Source organism: Saimiri boliviensis, chromosome 16 (assembly GCF_048565385.1).
Source record: "Saimiri boliviensis isolate mSaiBol1 chromosome 16, mSaiBol1.pri, whole genome shotgun sequence".
Lineage (NCBI taxonomy): Eukaryota > Metazoa > Chordata > Mammalia > Primates > Cebidae > Saimiri > Saimiri boliviensis.
Window position 1 is genome coordinate 917131 of NC_133464.1, and position 16870 is coordinate 934000.

The 16870-nt window shown below is 51.9% G+C and overlaps 2 protein-coding genes across 5 annotated transcripts in view; both read left to right on the plus strand.

The window, feature by feature from the left end:
- DCUN1D2 (defective in cullin neddylation 1 domain containing 2) overlaps positions 1 to 3478 on the plus strand; it is a 37400-nt gene extending 33922 nt beyond the window's left edge. For 3 of the 4 annotated variants that reach the window (XM_074387413.1, XM_074387410.1, XM_074387411.1), the window contains exon 7: positions 962 to 3478. In XM_074387413.1, the coding sequence (XP_074243514.1) occupies positions 962 to 1041 (80 nt within the window). In that variant the 3' untranslated portion in view covers positions 1042 to 3478. The remainder of the gene's footprint in view (positions 1 to 961) is intronic. The other variant, XM_074387412.1, reaches the window with a different exon arrangement.
- Positions 3479 to 3565: 87 nt separating this feature from the next.
- ADPRHL1 (ADP-ribosylhydrolase like 1) overlaps positions 3566 to 16870 on the plus strand; it is a 50727-nt gene continuing 37422 nt past the window's right edge. The window contains exons 1-2 of the mRNA XM_074387406.1: positions 3566 to 7055; positions 13323 to 13487. Coding sequence (XP_074243507.1) covers positions 6842 to 7055; positions 13323 to 13487 — 379 coding nt within the window. The 5' untranslated portion in view covers positions 3566 to 6841. The remainder of the gene's footprint in view (positions 7056 to 13322; positions 13488 to 16870) is intronic.

Genomic DNA, 16870 nt, shown 5'->3' on the forward strand with positions numbered 1-16870 from the left:
TGACCCCCACGGTAGAGCCATGGAGTTAGGTATTTGGAAACCACCACTCCCAAATTCTCAATCCCACACGATGCCTTTGGTCAGTTCTGCATTGCGCTACATAGGTTTACTTGGAGATTCCAACTCCCGTCCACTTGCATAAATATATCTCTACATACTTGTCTTCCTCGGTGTTTAGGACGCTGCATCAGTGGGCCTTTGGATCCTGCTGTGTGCTGGGCACACTGCCATGTTAGGGAAGGGATGGTCTCTGAGTGGAAGGCCTCCCCTCTAGACCCCACCCATTTTGCTCCCTCACTGCCCCCTCGGCAGGCAGTGATCTGTTTTCAGTACTGGCACGGTGCCTGTGACAGGTGGTTTACGTGTCTGTCTTCCTGTTTTAGCTTACATTTCTCTTGGTGCCCTCTACAATGAGCACCATCCCTAGATCAGAGGCACCCAGTAAATGCTTGTCAAATGAAAGAAGGGATCGTCGAATATTGACAGAAGCACAGCTTTCAAGACCCTTCCAGGCAGCAGTGCAGGAGCTCACAGGGCACTCAGGGCTGCCAGTGGGGAGAGGCAGGGAGGGTCCTACTTGGGAAGATGGGCAGGAGGCAGTAACCCCTGCTGCCAAGAATGCCAATGACTGGAGGAATGTGCCTCCTGCTCTCCTGCTCCATGTGGGTCCATGTAGCTCCCTTCCTGAGCCGCTGATGTGACTTCGCGGAGCGCTCACCGAGGACGCGGGGCCACTGTGAGCCCATGGGCCCCTGGACGTATCAGCACGCACATACCAGGGCTCCTGACCTGGCCTTGCTAACTGGGTAACTTGGGCTGGTTTATTCTGTGAAACATGAACGGTATGGGTCTCAAGTCATTTGGGTTCTTTACCTGTCAATGTTGGATCCATGCGTGGCACAATGCTTTGAAGATAAATGGTGTGCTCTAATGGGTTTTCCATTTGTTTGCTTTCCTTTAGGAGCTTGGCCCGTTCTTATAGATGACTTTGTAGAATATGCACGGCCAGTAGTCACAGGTGGAAAGCGCAGCCCTTTCTAGGCAGCACGTTAAGCTGGAGTAAGATTATGAAATGATTTGCATCCTGCCAGGAGGTTTTGGTCAGTTCCTGGGTGCATCGTTGCAGATTCCAGAAGTCATTCTTGACCAGCCATGAAACCAGAGGAGTCACCCCATTCTGCCGGAGGACAGCAGCGGCTGCCTTGTGGACATCGCAGGAAGTTCCTCAGGACACAGCTTCTTTGGATGTTTGAGATTTGTCATCATAGCTGCTGCATTAGGAGATTTCTGCATGATTTTTTAATATTCACAGAACGGTAAGGTAGAGCCGTAGCGCCGCCCGTGGGAGCACAGAGCATGCCGCAGAGCTCACCCGCTGAGTGCCACTGCCGCCACACTGGAGACGTGGCATGTGTCCTATGCAGGATGCTGTGTTTTATACACATCAAAGCTGTTAAGAATGTGCCCTAAAGCTGGGCGCGGTGGCTCAAGCCTGTAATCCCAGCACTTTGGGAGGCCGAGGCGGGAGGATCACGAGGTCGAGAGATCGAGACCATCCTGGTCAACATGGTGAAACCCCGTCTCTACTAAAAATACAAAAACTTAGCTGGGCATGGTGGCGCATGCCTATAATCCCAGCTACTCAGGAGGCTGAGGCAGGAGAATTGCCTGAACCCAGGAGGCGGAGGTTGTGGTGAACCGAGATCGCGCCATTGCACTCCAGCCTGGGTAACAAGAGTGAAACTCCGTCTCAAAAAAAAAAAAAAAAAGAATGTGCCCTAAAGAAGATGATCTTGTCATAGAGTCTAATGTTTTTTAAAATTGGTGCCAGGAATTCAAGATTTATATTTTTTGAATTATCGAATGTCTAGATTTATCAGCTCTATTTTTGTTTTCATTTTCTCTAGACATTCATCTGAAAATCATTTCATGGTTCTCAGTCCCCATGTAGCTTTGCACAGCAACCGCACACGTGGCACGATTCCAGCAGAGTTTGTTTCACAGTTTATGTGTCAGTGGGCCTCTTTTACTTCATTCAATAATGTTACTTGAACTGCCTGAGAAGTTTCATAAAGTGTGGTTTTTTTAATATTCTTTAATTACATTTAAAAAGACATTTCTCCATGAAAAACATTTATGAGTGATGAATGATACATTTTCACATCGAATGGGTTGGCCCTCTCCCACCTCCTGTGGTGCCCATAGCACCCAGCACCCAGACCTTTGTGTAGCTGTGCACATTTGGAAGCTAAAATGTACATCGTTGTCCAAAAAAACCCAGTCCCCAAACCTTCAACTGACTGGTGAGCTGAAGTCTCTCTTTGAGTCACGTTATCACCTGTTTTTCGTGTCTGCCTGGTGAAGGAGGACCCGTGAGTGCTGCCCAGGCGTGGAGGGCTGGTGTCGAGTTGTGGACGTCACTCTGTTGACCCTACCTCACATGTGCCGAGACCCTCGTGCCTTGCTGCCCCCCTGCAGCACTGTGCAGGATACGGACCAGCTGGAGCTGCTCCCCAGGAGAGAGGAGAGTCACCGGCCACAGACCTAGCTGCAGTGAGAGCACGGCCCAGACGCGCAGCTGGGTTGGCTTCAGGAAAATCTGGTGACTGAGGTTCGTGCGCCTAGCGGCTGCCAAACCATCAGTACTTCTCAGCAGAGAGCATCACAGAGGGCAGCAGGGACAGGACTGGAAGGGACCTGCAGCCCGGAGATCTGCCTGGCCCCAGCTGGTCCCTGGCTGGTCAAGTGATGGACAAGTCACAGGCCTTCCCAAGGCTCTGCTTCCAAATCTCTAACAGGAAACTGGGCCATGTCTGCCTTTAGAAGGCTTCGATTCTCAGAGGGTATTTGTTTTATACAAAACACTGGCTTTCATAAAAACCTCAAAAATATTAAAGCACCTAGGCTTCCTGGATTCTTGACATGTGATTGTTCTGTTCAGAAGAGTTTATAGAATTCAGATAATTCTAGCTGGGCGCGGTGGCTCAAGCCTGTAATCCCAGCACTTTGGGAGGCTGAGGCGGGTGGATCACGAGGTCAAGAGATCGAGACCATCCTGGTCAACATGGTGAAACCCCGTCTCTACTAAAAATACAAAAAACTAGCTGGGCGTGGTGGCGCTTGCCTGTAATCCCAGCTACTGAGGAGGCTGAGGCAGGAGAATTGCCTGAGCCCAGGAGGCGGAGGTTGCGGTGAGCCGAGATCGCGCCATTGCACTCCAGCCTGGGTAACAAGAGCAAAACTCCGTCTCAAAAAAAAAAAAAGAATTCAGATAATTCTGTATAAATGATGGAGATCTGCAGTGCTTTTTTGTTTTTGAGATTTAAAGTTCTAAGGGATTGTCAATAGATACCAAAATATTAATCACTGGACAAAAGCTTTTCAAACAGTTGTGGGTTTTTTCCTTCTGTTGTATACATTTGAGTCCCGCATGTTGTGAAATGCTGAGAACAGAAGCATTAAATTGGTTTCTCTTGGGCGTGGCGTCCTTTCAGTTCTCCTTGGCTGCAGGGATGCCTGCCTACAGGTGTCAGCATCTGGGTCCTTGTCCTGGGATGACAGGACAGCCCGGCCTAGCAACCAGGAGGCAGGAACGGCCCCGGCCTCGCAACCAGCAGGCAGGAACAGCCCCGGCTAGCAACCAGCAGGCAGGAACAGCCTGGCCTAGCAACCAGCAGGTAAGAACAGCCCTGGCTAGCAACCAGCAGGCAGGAACAGCCCCGGCTAGCAACCAGCAGGCAGGAACGGCCCCGGCCTAGCAACCAGCAGGCAGGAACAGCCCCGGCTAGCAACCAGCAGGCACAGAACAGCCCCAGTGAGCAACCAGCAGGCAGGAACAGCCCGGCCTAGCAACCAGCAGGCACAGAACAGCCCCGGCCTAGCAACCAGCAGGTATAGAACAGCCCCAGTTAGCAACCAGCAGGCAGGAACAGCCCGGCCTAGCAACCAGCAGGCACAGAACAGCCCCGGCCTAGCAACCAGCAGGCAGGAACAGCCCCGGCTAGCAACCAGCCGGCCAGCCCTTGCCCCCGCGTGTGGCCCGCCAGCCCATCTGGCTGGGTACCAGGTCCTCAGCCAGCTGTCACGGCGTTCCCTCTCGGTGGTGCACTGTGTGCCTGATGTGGCTCTGGTGAGGAATTAAGAGATCCCTCGACAGGCAGGATTTACGGGGGTGTGGGGAGACATATGCCAGCACACACTGCTGCAAACCGTCCCTTATCGGAGGCAAATGCAGGGCCGAGCACGGGGGTCTGAGGAACAGGAGAGACCTCACCTTTGCTGCGCACCACCAGGCATTCCCTAGTAGACATCGTCAGCGCCTTCTCTTCGTGACGTCATACATGTCATTGTGTTATTTCAGCTTAATAAAAGTATATCCATTTTAGACCTCAGGCTTCATAGGGCCAAGGGTAAACGTTCTGACATTTGTTGCTGCATCCACAGTTCCTAGTACAAAATAGGGCTCTGCAAATATTTACTGAATAAACTAATTAGCAAACCTTATCCCATCCTGTTTACTGAAGAAGCCAGATAGTGCTCTCAGCAAAGGTTTCTGCCACCTGAGAATCGACTGAAGTGCCGAGCAGGACTCTGTTATTTCTCAAAACAACACACCTCGGCCCCGCAGTACAGTTCTGCCTAAAATGGTGGGCATTTGAATGCAGGGCCGCCCCTCATGTCTGTCTGTCTTGGATAGGGAAACTGCGTGCATGCTGGTGATTTTGGTTTTTGGTTTTTTGGAGTTTTTTTGAGATGGAGTCTAGCTCCGTCACCAGGCTGGAGTGCAGCCAGCAGGCAAGAACAGTGGGGCAATCTCAGCTCACTTCAACCTCCACCTCCTGGTTTCAAGCGATTCTCCTGCCCAAGCCTCTCAAGTATCTGGGACTACAGGCAAATGCCACCAAGCCAGCTAAACTTTGTATATTTAGTAGAGACAGGGTTTCACCATGTTGGCCAGGATGTTCTCGATCTCTTGACCTCATGATCTGCCCGCCTCAGCCTCCCAAAGTGCTAGGATTACAGGCATGAGCCACCACGCTGGCTTTTTTTTTTTTTTTTTTTTTAGACAGTGTTTTGCTCTTGTTGCCCAGGCTGGAGTGCATTGGCACGATCTCATCTCACTGCAACCTGTGCCTCCTGAGTTCAAGCGGTTCTGTCAGTCTCCCGAGTAGCTGGGATTACAGGTGCATGCCACCACCCCCGGCTAATTTTTGTATTTTTAGTAGAGACGGTTTTATCATGTTGGCAGCCTGGTCTCGAACTCCTGACCTCAGGTGATCCAGCTGCTTTGGCCTCCCGTAGTGCTGGGAGTACAGGCGTGAGCCACTGCACCCAGCCTGCATGCTGGTTTTGAAGGACCGTTTGTTTCTCAGGATCGTGCTAGCTGGCATGATTTCACTGACAGCTGGCTCCACCAGCAGACGGTCAAGAGTGAGTTTAGCTCACTGCTTCAGAACCTCCATTAAAGTGCTGGTATAACGCCAGTTACTTAAATGCTTCCTACGCCTATCTTGCTGTATACTACAAGAGTTTTATTTTTATCAGATGCATTTCTTTAGTCCAGGTGTAACTCCCTTTGCTTCCCCTGGGTCTGATGGAAACCAGGCCCCAAGGAGGGAGATGGGAGAGACAGCCCCGCTGGGCACCCGGCCTCTACAGAGACCTGTCCAGGGGTGGGGGTCGGAAAATGGACTGTTCTCCTAATTTATTTCAAACCAGGAGCCCCGGCTGTATGCATTCTACCTTACCCCTACCTCTTCATATTTTCGAATATTCTTTTCACGAGCTGGCAGGGATGTTGTAAATAGTTGAGCTGACCGAGGGCCGGATTGGCGGTTCCAGTGAAGCCTGCGCTCTGCTGATGACTTTCCCCCTCACGATGCCGTTCTGTTATTTGAGAGCCGCTAAACCCTGCGTGCTGAGGAAACGCCATCATTTTTCACACAGGAGCTAGATAAGCTTTGTTCCCTTTACACTGTGTGTTTTTTTTTTTAAGTTTTCTATCAAAAACTCATAATCGAAAAGTGTTCTAAAAGATAAAACTGGGGCCGGGCGCGGTGGCTCAAGCCTGTAATCCCAGCACTTTGGGAGGCCGAGGCGGGTGGATCACAAGGTCGAGAGATCGAGACCATCCTGGTCAACATGGTGAAACCCCGTCTCTACTAAAAATACAAAAAATTAGCTGGGCATGGTGGCGCGTGCCTGTAATCCCAGCTACTCAGGAGGCTGAGGCAGGAGAATTGCCTGAACCCAGGAGGCGGAGGTTGCGGTGAGCCGAGATCACGCCATTGCACTCCAGCCTGGGTAACAAGAGCGAAACAGTGAAACTCCGTCTCAAAAAAAAAAAAAAAAAAAAGATAAAACTGCATGTCACAGATTAATCTCAACATTATGTGGAGTGAAGGAAGCCAGACACTGAAGGCCACACATCGTATCTGAAACGTCCAGAGAAGGCAAAACCACAGCGACAGCGGGTGGGTTGTTGCCTAAGCGGTGAGAGCACACCCTCACCACACACGGGGAAGTGCCACTCCCCTTCCAGGGACGGCGAGAGGAGCCCTACCTGTCGGTGCTCGGAAGGTGCTCCGAGTGCTGGCAGACGCCAGCAGGCTTCTTTGCTGAGGAGCTGGTGCTTGTCCAGACGCAGAAGAAAGCTGACACCTCCCACGTGGGGGACAGAAAGGTCCTCTCATTGGTGCCACCTGCAGAGACACAACGCCTGGCCGTCAGAGGACGCTCCGACAGCGACACAATGACCACTATAAAAGTCAGGCGGACCACGGAAGGCAGCAAAAGGCCAGGAGACTCCACAGCTGTAGGGTAAGAGGAGCCGGCTCCTGAGATGGAGAAATTCAAGGCTGCGATGTTGCTGGGGAGCGTCGGTGATGCGCTTGGCTACCGAAATGTCTGCAAGGAGAGCAGCGCAGCAGGCATGAAGATTCAGGAGGAGCTGCAGCGTTCCGGGGGCCTGGACCACCTCGTACTCTCACCAGGAGAATGGCCTGTGAGTGACAACACCATCATGCACATGGCGACCGCCCAGGCCCTCACCACAGGTAGGACTGGGCCCCGCGGTGCACTGCTGTGCGGACAGAGGGCGGAGGGAATGCTGCGGCTGCTCACGTTCCCAATAACCCCCCGGGAGTTTTGAAGGCGGCGTGGTCCTTCTGCCGATAGTGTTACCCGCTAAAAGTGGCTATTTAATAGACACCAGTGTCCCTCGGATTTGATATGTGGCAGATCGTGTTTCTCCTGTGGTTTCTCTGGGGGTGACAGCATTACTTGACTTAAATGTGACTTTTCACTTGTATTTGCAAAGCGTTGACTAAGCCTGGCGTTGCTAATAGAGTTAAAGCCAATTAAGCCTCTCTCAGCTGCTGGGGTGGTGGGGCTGAGCTGAGGGCTCACTTCTGCGGAGATCAAGCCTTTTTGTTCCGAAGACATTACAAAGGGATGTAAAATAAGCCAGTTTGAAATGTGGACCCATTAATACTGTTTGGGGATTAGTTCTAAATTCCAATGAATTAAGGTTAGAATATCATCTCCCAGAATGGTTCAGCTTGGAGAGTTGCCCATACACAGATGTGTTCTAAGAAAAATGACAACTTGATTGGACGAGACTGGAGAGAAAGCTTCTTAAAATATCTTTAAGTAGCAAATTGATCTTAGGATCAAGCTTTTGCATGAGTTTCAGGGAAACGGCAGGTACGCAGACACACAGCCCAACTTTCCTACGAGCTGTTCAAAGCCCCATGGGTGCTGTTTATCATGACAGAATTCAAATCTGAGGACTACGGCTAGGTCAATGAAATTTCACTTATGCGTCTACTCCACCATTCCATTCGTCTGCTGTGGACGCGCCCAGTTTAGTTCTGTGCTCACGGCGGAGGAATGTCATCAAGCCTGTGGCCGGTCCCTAAATAACGGCAGAGCTGAAGTGCTGGTGATAAGATAAGCCTCCCCGGCTTGCTGGGGACCAGGAGGCATCGAAGAGCTCCTGCTTCTGCTTTTCCAGCCGGCCTCTCGTGTGCCCTTAGGACCAGCGGCCCCATGCTGTGTCCCCGCAGCCCGGAGCAGACGCACCCCACACACAGACGCCCGTGGGAGAGTATACGGTCAGAACAAGGCTCCGGCTTGTTTTCACCATAGACGGTGGGTGCTCACTCTTGAGCGTGGCTTCCTCTGGGCGTCTGATGCTGTGTATGCACTCACACCAGCTCCATGTGTCCCGTCTCCGGTGGCACTTGGTGGGCATTTTGTGAATGGCAGCGTCTGTGGCTGTGGGTCTGGTCCTGCTGGGTCCACAGGGAGGGCAGCAGCACAGGACACTCCACAAACATGCCAATGGAGGTCGGCCCAACAGGACACGAAATTCACACAGTGAAAAGGGTCATAGATGTTCCGGCGCTGTTTTTAAGGAGGAAAGTAAGTTTGCTCCAAGCTTTCGCAGTCCTCAGCTAGGGACGAGGAGGACAGTTCACTGGGCTGCTGCAGCATCTAGTTTATGGGTCATGAAAAACAGGCCTCCAGGATCACCCCTGGAATCACCCCTCTAGAAACCAAAGCAAGCATGTTTTTTTCAACTCACTAAAAATCAGTTGAAATTTCTCCTAAGTTTAGCTTTTTTCTTTAAATAACAAATTGCAGCCTATGGAGAGGGGCTTTGGGCTGTGTTAACAATGGTGAGAGCTGGGCACAGTAGCTCGTATCCGCAGTCCCAGCACTGTGGGAGGCTGAGACGAGCAGATGGCCTGAGCCCAGGAGTTCTAGACCAGTGTGGGAAACACAGCAAGACTCCCTTTCCACAAAGCAAAACAACAGTGGTGAGTGCTGAGTCCACAGCACTTCGGTACTAGCCACTGTCCCAGCTGCTCATGCACACTCTCCACACGCGCTCCTCACGTCACCACAAGGCTGATTTTATCAGTCTCACAGAGGAAGGAACTGATGTTCAGAGAGGTTCCGGCACTTGCCCAGTGCCACACAGCCCAGTGAGCGGCAGGCGTGGACGGGAACCATGCAGTCTGGTCCCCATGCTCGTAGGCACCCTCCCTGACTACTGAGATCACGGTGGCCTGCAGGTATCGTAACGGTTGGAGTGTGCATTAGCTCTTCAACATGTTTTCCAAAGGCAGGCCAACGTTTACAAATGGAACTACATATGGCATCTTGAAGTAAACTGCACTGTTAAGTCCTTCACCTGGCGAGCCACAGGGCCATGTGGGCTGGCAAACCCTGGCTTTGCTGCTGGAGTAAGCGTAGGTCAGAGGGGCAGGCGCAGCCCCTGTGGCTTCCTGCTTCCATGCGGTGTCCGTGGCCATGAGTGGCAAGTCCGTGTTGCCAGCACATTGTCACTGACTCACTCAGCAGGCAGTTAGCAGGTGTGTGTGCATGCCAGGCCTGCTGAGGGGAAGCATTTCGAAGGTGTGTGTGCACGCCAGGCCTGCGCAGGGGTCCACGTGCATAGCGCTCAACCATCACCCAGGAATGCAGCTGGCCATTCCCAGCTCCCCACCCCTGTTCCCTGGGAAAACTGGAGCTGTCGCTTCCCTCCCAGGGCCTTCCTCCACACCGGGATACAAAGAATTAAATGGAGCAGCCAGCAAAGTGTGAAGAAGCACCTAGGTTCACGTGGAAAGGTGGCGCAGGCCAGTGTGGCTGAAGGCACATCTGATGCGTCTCTGCCCTGAGGCTCACTCAGCAGCCCCAGCTTCAGGGCGCAGCACGCACGGCAGAAGGTGCCGCCTGGCCACGGCCTCGGGGCACGGAGCCAGCGCCTGTCTCGCCCACTGGCCCTGATAACGAAGAGTGGCACTTCAGCTTATGGTGGAAAACGTTTGGAAACACTTGACATTTTGCTACAAGCTCACTGGACAGTGGTATTTTGCCTTTTCTTTATTGAGATGTTAGGTGGGAGACTCAGGCAGCTTTTCTTTTTCTTTTTTTTTGAGATGGAGTTTCATTTTTGTTGCCCAGGCTGGATCGCAGTGGCACCATCTCGTCTCACCGCAACCTCTACCTCCTGGGTTCAAGCAATTCTGTCTTAGCCTCTTGAGCAGCTGGGATTACAGACATGTGCCACTACACGCAGCTAATTTTTGTATCTTTAGTGGAGACGGGGTTTCCCCATGTTGGCCAGGCTGGTGTTGAACTCCTGACCTCAGGTGATCCACCCACCTCAGCCTCCCAAAGTGCTGGGATTGCAGGCGTGAGCCACCACGCCCGGCCTCAGACAGCTTTATAAACTGATTTGTCTTTGAGGAGACCAGACAGGGAAGACGGGAGACAGGAGTTGAATGTCCCACAGGAAAGAGAACCAGAGAGAAGCCCAAGACTAGCAGCTTTGAAAATCTGTTTGTAGCTTAAATTCTAACCTGAAAAGACAATGCTTTTTGTTGCCATTTTGTTTTATGGACTTCTTTTTGCTTTGAAAAGGCAAATTTCAGTTAAATACAGACATTTCATCTCTAATTCCAGAATAAAATGAATCCTTTTAGGGGACACAGGAAGGGCTAGGCTTGCTAACCCAGGCCAGAGCTGAGAAAGGCTATTCGTGGACCGACCGTGCTGGTGACTGTGAGTGGCACAGGCTGGGTTTAGACCCAGCCTGGACAAAGCCATGCAGCTCTACCCCCACCCAGGGGCTTCGTGTGCAGGCACAGGTGACTAATTCCTGCTGGAATGTAGCCTTCACATCTCTCCCATGAGACGGCCAGACTTGTATCTCCCAAGCCATGGTCTTACCACATTCTCTCCCCTCCCTGACTTGAACTGGGGCGATGAACGTGGGTGTGCATGTAAAACAATACTGTGCGTGTAGACAACACAATGTGTGTAGACAACACAATGCGTGTAGACAACATATTTGCAGACCACACATACATTGCCATGTACATGCAACACCATGCACACACGCCATGCACACATCACATGCACACACAACACCATGAACACATGCCATGCACACACATCCCATGCACACACACCATGCAGCTACACCCTGAACGCACACCATGCACACACACCATGCACACAAAACACACACACATCACACACACACATCATGCACACACATCACGCACACCATGCACACACACCACACGCACACCACACAGACACACCACACACACATCCCATGTACACACCATGCACACACAACACACACAACATGAACACACCATGCACATACACCCAGCACATACATCATGCACATACAACACACACAGCATACACACACAACACACACAACACCACACGCACACACCATGCACACACAACACCATGCACACATACCATGCACACACACCATGCACACACATAACCATGCACATACATCACCATGCCTGTAGGCAATACTGTGCATGTGGATAATACTGTGCACATAAGACAACACCAGGCATGTAGACAACACTGGGAGTGCAGACAGCAGCATGTGTGTAGACGACACTGTGAGTGCAGACACTAGCATGCGTGTAGACACGGGGAGTGCAGACAGCAGCACGCGTGTAGATGACACCATGAGTGTGGACATGAGTGCAGACAGCAGCATGTGTGTAGACACCACCACAAGTGTGGGCAGCAGCACGTGTATAGATGACACCGTGAGTGCGGGCAGTAGCACGCGTGTAGACAGCGCTGTGTTCCATGACAGCATTGTGCCTGTAGGACAGCACCATGTGTGTAGACAGCACTGTGTACACAGCACAACGTCATGTGTATAGACAACACTGCACAGGCCAGCCGGCCTTGCCTCCCAGGACTGCCCCTCACTCTCCAGAGGCCTCTGCTGGGCTGGGTGGGGGAACTGGCTGGCAGGAGGACGCGACATGACATGCAGTCCGTGTCCTCAGCCTTCTCCAGCTTTTGCAGCCGCAGGGCCCTGAGCGCTTTCTCCGGGGTTTTGTCCTGTGTGCTCTCTCTGAGGTTGTTTGTCCTGCGGGCTCTCTCTGCTGTCTGCGGGGTAGGGGGGTGTGGGATTTGTCCTGCAAGCATTGAGCACTCTCTCCAGGGGTTTGTCCCGAGCGCTGTCCCCAGGGGTTTTTCCCGCGCACTCTCTCTGGGGTTTTGTCCAGTGGGGGTTTGTCCTGCGCGCTCTCTCTGGAGGTTTGCAGCCACAGGTCCCTGCTCCTGGGCTGTCTTTCCCGGGGGGTCTGCAGCCACAGCGCCCTGAGTGCTCTCTCCAGGGGTTTGCAGCTGTAGGGCTGAGGTTTCAAGTCCTGGAGGAGGGAGTGACTTTGCCAAGTGCCCTTCCTAATCTCGCCAACCCATCCGCGTTAGGACGTGGAGAGTGGGCCAGGCCTCCGTCTTCCCCTCCCTCTCCCTGCTCATGCCCAGCCCTACCCTCCCCAAAGGTGGGGGATCCATCCCCAAGGAAAAGTGAGCAGTGGCGTCTCCCCGGCCGCGCCGAGCGGAGCGCAGCCTTACTGTAGAATGATAACAAGCTGCTGGGTGTTAAAGCGCCGTCGGGAGGGACGCCCTCACCGGCCCCATGTAGGCGTCTGCCTGCCACAGCCTGTCCTGGTGTAGCCGGGCACCTGGGCTCTGATTTTACAGGCTGTGTGGACTCCATCCGCCACTGCTGGTTAGTTAGTCACCGAAGTGCTCGGGCCTTGCAAGCAAACACATTTGCCAGCTCTGGCCTTGGGCAAGACACGTAAGCTCACTGAGCCTCATCAGGGAAAATGGCTAATAAGCACCAGCCCTTGCTGAGGGAGGATGTCTGGGCTCCCAGTGGCAACACTGGGCACACGGTAGGTGTCTGGTGTGTCCAGCTCCTCCACCCTCGTGCCCCAGGGTCTTTCAGGGCCTCCAGCCCACGCTTGTTTCCAGAACACCACTCATGGGGCTGGGGTTGCCGCTTGATGGCAGCTGTCCCTGTGGTACCCACGTTTCCGGCAAGAGAAGAGGGAGCCGGAGCCGGGCGCATCAGCCTCCACCGTGTGCGCTACAAGCCCGTGGCACAGGCCCGTTTTGGTTTCCTTTGTTGCCACATGGATGGACCCACTAGGAAGTGAGCACAGTGGGTCTCTTCTAGATTCTCACGTGTAACTAGAATAAGAAGCACAACAACAAACTAGAATGCCTGAAATCAGAATGAAATCTCCAGTGAATGGTTTGCATGTTGAACTTCCCTCGGCAGCCAGGGCTGTGTAGGAAAGATCCCCAAACCTTTCTCCACCCCCCTGAAGACACTGGTCTGCCTCTTCCCTTGCCACAAGCTCACTAGGGCTGTGGCCTTGGGTGCTGAGCCCTGGGGAGCCTGCCCGACCCCCCGGGAGGAGGCCACAGCTCGCTCTCATGTCTGCCTACCCTTTCTTCCCCAGACTACTGGTGCCTTGATGACCTGTACCGGGAGATGGTGAGGTGCTATGTGGAAATTGTCGAGAAGCTTCCAGAACGCCGGCCAGACCCAGCTACCATCGAAGGCTGCGCTCAGCTGAAGCCCAATAACTACCTCCTCGCCTGGCACACACCGTTCAACGAAAAGGGTCAGGGAAATCCTCTCCTCTCCCCCTAGTGCCACCCTGCTGGGGCCCCTGTGCTCCCCACCTGACTGTCTTCCACTAACCCCCGGCATCTCCAGGTGGTTTTGGTGAGACCAGATCTGCCTAGAGTCCCTTTGATGGGAGGGTGCCCCTCCTGGTCAGCCTGGCCAGCGGGGGCATCTCCTTAAGGAACACCCATCCATGTGGCACTGGGCTTCCCCATGGGGCTTTATTTTTTTCTGAAACAGTTTCGCTCCTGTTGCCCAGGCTGGAGTGCAGTGACACGATCTCGGCTCACTGCAACCTCTGCCTCCTGGGTTCAAGTGATTCTCCTGCCTCCGCCTCCCTAGTAGCTGGGACTACAGGCACGTGCCACCACGCCCTGTATCTTTTTTTGTATCTTTTTTTTAGTAGAGACGGGGTTTCACCATGTTAGCCAGGATAGTCTCAATCTCTTGACTTTGTGATCCGCCCACCTTGGCCTTCCAAAGTGCTGGGATGACAGGCGTGAGCCACCGTGCCTGGCCTCCCCACACGGGGCTTTTGTCAACCATTGCCAGTTTATTTTAAGAGATATTTCCCACTGTTTTCCCTTCATGTTGGTCTTTTCTGTTATAACCTCAATGAAAGCTTGTGTGGTCTGCATGAATGTCTCTAGAACACTTTGGCGTGTTTCTGGTGCATCCGTATTTAGGTGGCCCCAGTGTCTGCCTCTGAAGAGCCTCTGCTCCTCTCATCCTGGCCCGAGTCCTGCATGCTTATCCACAAAGCATGGGTGGTGGCCGACTTGCTGTGTTGTTAGTACCGCGGTGATCAGCCCCACTTCCTGTATGATTCCTCCCCAAAAAGCTCTTTCAGGCTGGAGAACATAGACTCTGTAGACAGAAAAGGAAAAGCCCAGAGGCTAGAGGGGTTTCTGTGAGACGACACGTGTTCTCCGACAGAGCAGCAGAGACACAGGTATCCCCAGAAAGCCATGACAAGAGGGTAAGACCTGGTGAGCTGCTCTGGCAGCCCTACTCCCAAGAGGAACATGCTCTGGGCATGTGGAAGGGGCAGTTTGAGCAGAAGTAGATCACCAGCCACAAAAGCCTCGGAGCCGGCTCTTCAGTGGTGCAGATAGTGCACAGCTTCCTGTAGGCACACAGCTTCCTGAAGGTACACGGCTTCCTGAAGGTACACGGCTTCCTGAAGGTACACGGCTTCCTGTAGGCACACGGCTTCCTGAAGGCACACGGCTTCCTGAAGGTACACGGCTTCCTGAAGGTACACGGCTTCCTGAAGGTACACGGCTTCCTGAAGGTACACGGCTTCCTGAAGGCACATGGCTTCCTGAAGGTACACGGCTTCCTGAAGGCACATGGCTTCCTGAAGGCACACGGCTTCCTGAAGGTACACGGCTTCCTGAAGGTACACGGCTTCCTGAAGGTACACGGCTTCCTGAAGGTACACGGCTTCCTGAAGGCACACGGCTTCCTGAAGGTACACGGCTTCCTGAAGGTACACGGCTTCCTGAAGGCACATGGCTTCCTGAAGGCACACGGCTTCCTGAAGGTACACGGCTTCCTGAAGGCACACGGCTTCCTGAAGGTACACGGCTTCCTGAAGGCACACGGCTTCCTGAAGGTACACGGCTTCCTGCTGGACAAGGGTAAAGACGGAGTGACCTCTCAAGAGGGAAATCTGGCATTGCCCATCAAAATGATTTAATGAACACACTTTTTGATCTGGCACTTCTACTTCCAGAAATTCTGAAGACCCATGATGATGATATACAAAAGCAAGTGAGCAAAGATATGTGTACAAGGATGCTCTTTGCATCATTGTTTGCATTAGCAAAACCTGGAAACAGCCTAATGTCCCTCTGTAGGAGAATGGTGAAACTGATTGCAGCACATCCATATGATGGAATACTATGCAGCCATTAAAAAGAGTGAAGTGGATATATGTGTACTGAGACATGGGGCAACCTCTGGCACAGATGAGTGGATACAAATCCTTATATATCTTGGATACAAATCCTTTGTCAACTCTGTGTATCATAAATATTTCCTCCCATTCTATGACTTGCCTTTTTGTTTTCATAAAGATGTCTATTGAAAAGCAAACTTTAATTTTTTTCTTTTGAGATGGAGTCTTGCTTAGTTGCCCAGGCTGGAGTGCAGTGGTGCAATCTTGGCTCACTGCAACCTCCACCTCCTGGGTTCAAGCAATTCTCCTGCCTCAGCCTCCTGAGTAGCTGGGATTACAGATGCCCACCACCATGCCCAGCTAATTTTATATTTTAGTAAGGACAAGGTTTCACCATGTTGGTCAAGATAGTCTCAAACTCCTGATCGCACATGATCCATCCTCTGTGGCCTCCCAAAATGTAGACATTTCAGGAGTGAGCCACCATGCTTGGCCAAGTTTTTTTTTTTTTTTAATTATGTATTTTTATTTTTTGTAGACAGGATCTCACTCTGTCACCCAGGCTGGAGTGCAGTGGCATAGTCATGGCTCGCTGCAGCCTTGACCTCCCAGACTCAAACAATCCTCCCACCTCAGCCTTGTGAGTGGCCGGGACCACAGGTGCACATCACAATGCCCAGTTAATATTTCGGCATTTTTTGTAGGGAAGGGGTTTCACCATGTTGCCAAGGCTGGTCTTGAACTCCTGAGCTCAAGCAATCTGCCCACCTCAGCTTCCCAAGGGCTGGAATTAGAGGCATGAGCCACCACACCCAGCCAAGACTTAAATCCTAAAAGCAAAACCTGGACAGATCAAACTATTTTCAAGTAAATTAGCTGTATCCAAAGACAAGGGTCAAAAATAGCTATAGGAGTATAAAAATATCCAGGATGCAGCAGCATATGAGGCATGCAAAGAACCAGGAGCATCCAATTCATGAGAAGGAAAATAAATCCAGACTGACAAAGACCCAATGTAGACGTCAGAATCTGCAGACAAGGACATAAAATGCTAGATATTCTGTGTTCAAAAAGTTAAGTAGAAACATGAAAGGCATTCCAAAAAAGACCCAAGTCACATTTCTAGAAATAAAAACTATAATGTCTGAGTTTTAAAATACATTGGCTAGATTAATAGCAGATTAGGCATTTCCAAGAAAATGTTAATGAACTTGCAGGCAAAGCAGCAGAAATTATCCAAAGTGAGACACACAAAGAAAAAGAATCCAAGGTATGAGGAGCATCAGGGACCCGTGGGTGACCTGAGGCAGCCTGATGTGCATGTATCTCAACACAGAGGGAACAAAACACAAATACTTGAAGAAACAATCGTCAAAACGTTTCCAAATTTGATGAAAACTGTAAACCCACAGATACAAGAAAATCAATTCCAAGCACAAGAAACATGAAAAAAATGACAGGAAGGCACACAGTAG